This window comes from Buceros rhinoceros, unplaced genomic scaffold, assembly GCF_000710305.1.
Source record: "Buceros rhinoceros silvestris isolate BGI_N320 unplaced genomic scaffold, ASM71030v1 scaffold1741, whole genome shotgun sequence".
In the NCBI taxonomy this organism is placed as follows: domain Eukaryota; kingdom Metazoa; phylum Chordata; class Aves; order Bucerotiformes; family Bucerotidae; genus Buceros; species Buceros rhinoceros.
The window spans coordinates 443-1,127 of record NW_010395725.1 but is presented as its reverse complement, the minus strand read 5'-3'; the positions used below and the strand labels follow the sequence as shown (position 1 = coordinate 1,127).

Genomic DNA, 685 nt, shown 5'->3' with positions numbered 1-685 from the left:
CCAGATTGAGTAGATGCCAAATCCCAGAGGAAGCACTGTCCTACCTGCGTTCACCGCCTCTGCGCTGGCAAGGTCCTAAAACAAAAGAGACATACAGCAGCACGTGCAGGTACACCTACAGGCATCGCAGTAAACCGAGAGCAGCACAGGAAACCTCGGTTAAACTGTTCCGAGCTACAGGGCATCTGAAGGACCCAGGTTGATGCACACGGGGAACATCAACCTGACGCTTACACAAAGACTGGAATGGACTAGTAATTTCTGACAGCACTGGAAAGCTTCTATTTGTATCTTTAGTGAGGGAAGCCAGTGAAATCCAAACGCTACTGCCAGAATCAAAGCCTAACAAAATTAACAAAGGGACTCCTGGGTCTTCCACGAGTTTTGCTCAACTTCCTGACACGCAAGTAAAAGCTACAAGTGACGGCACCTCAGTGCTGGCACCCAGCTTGGATAAATCCAACACAGGTATTTGGTGTTATCAGGAGTCCTAAGACACAGACAACGTGACATCGAGTACCTCCCAGTAAGTCACTAGTGAGGAAAATTAAGTCATTTTCAGAACATTCCTGTCAGTATATGGAATTGTTTCTCATGGGCGAGGAATGTGAATGTTACTTAAAAGACTTAAGACCACACACAGCTTTAACTGCAAAGGGAGAGAAACCTTTCCCGAAGCACCCGC

The 685-nt window shown here is 47.0% G+C and overlaps 1 protein-coding gene across 1 annotated transcript in view; it reads right to left on the bottom strand.

The window, feature by feature from the left end:
* TTC12 (tetratricopeptide repeat domain 12) overlaps positions 1-685 on the bottom strand; it is a gene marked incomplete at its 5' end in the record, with an annotated part of 16,779 nt that overhangs the window by 15,798 nt on the left and 296 nt on the right. Inside the window, 2 exons of the mRNA XM_010145625.1 lie at positions 45-75; positions 445-490. Of these exons, the coding sequence (XP_010143927.1) occupies positions 45-75; positions 445-490 (77 nt within the window). The remainder of the gene's footprint in view (positions 1-44; positions 76-444; positions 491-685) is intronic.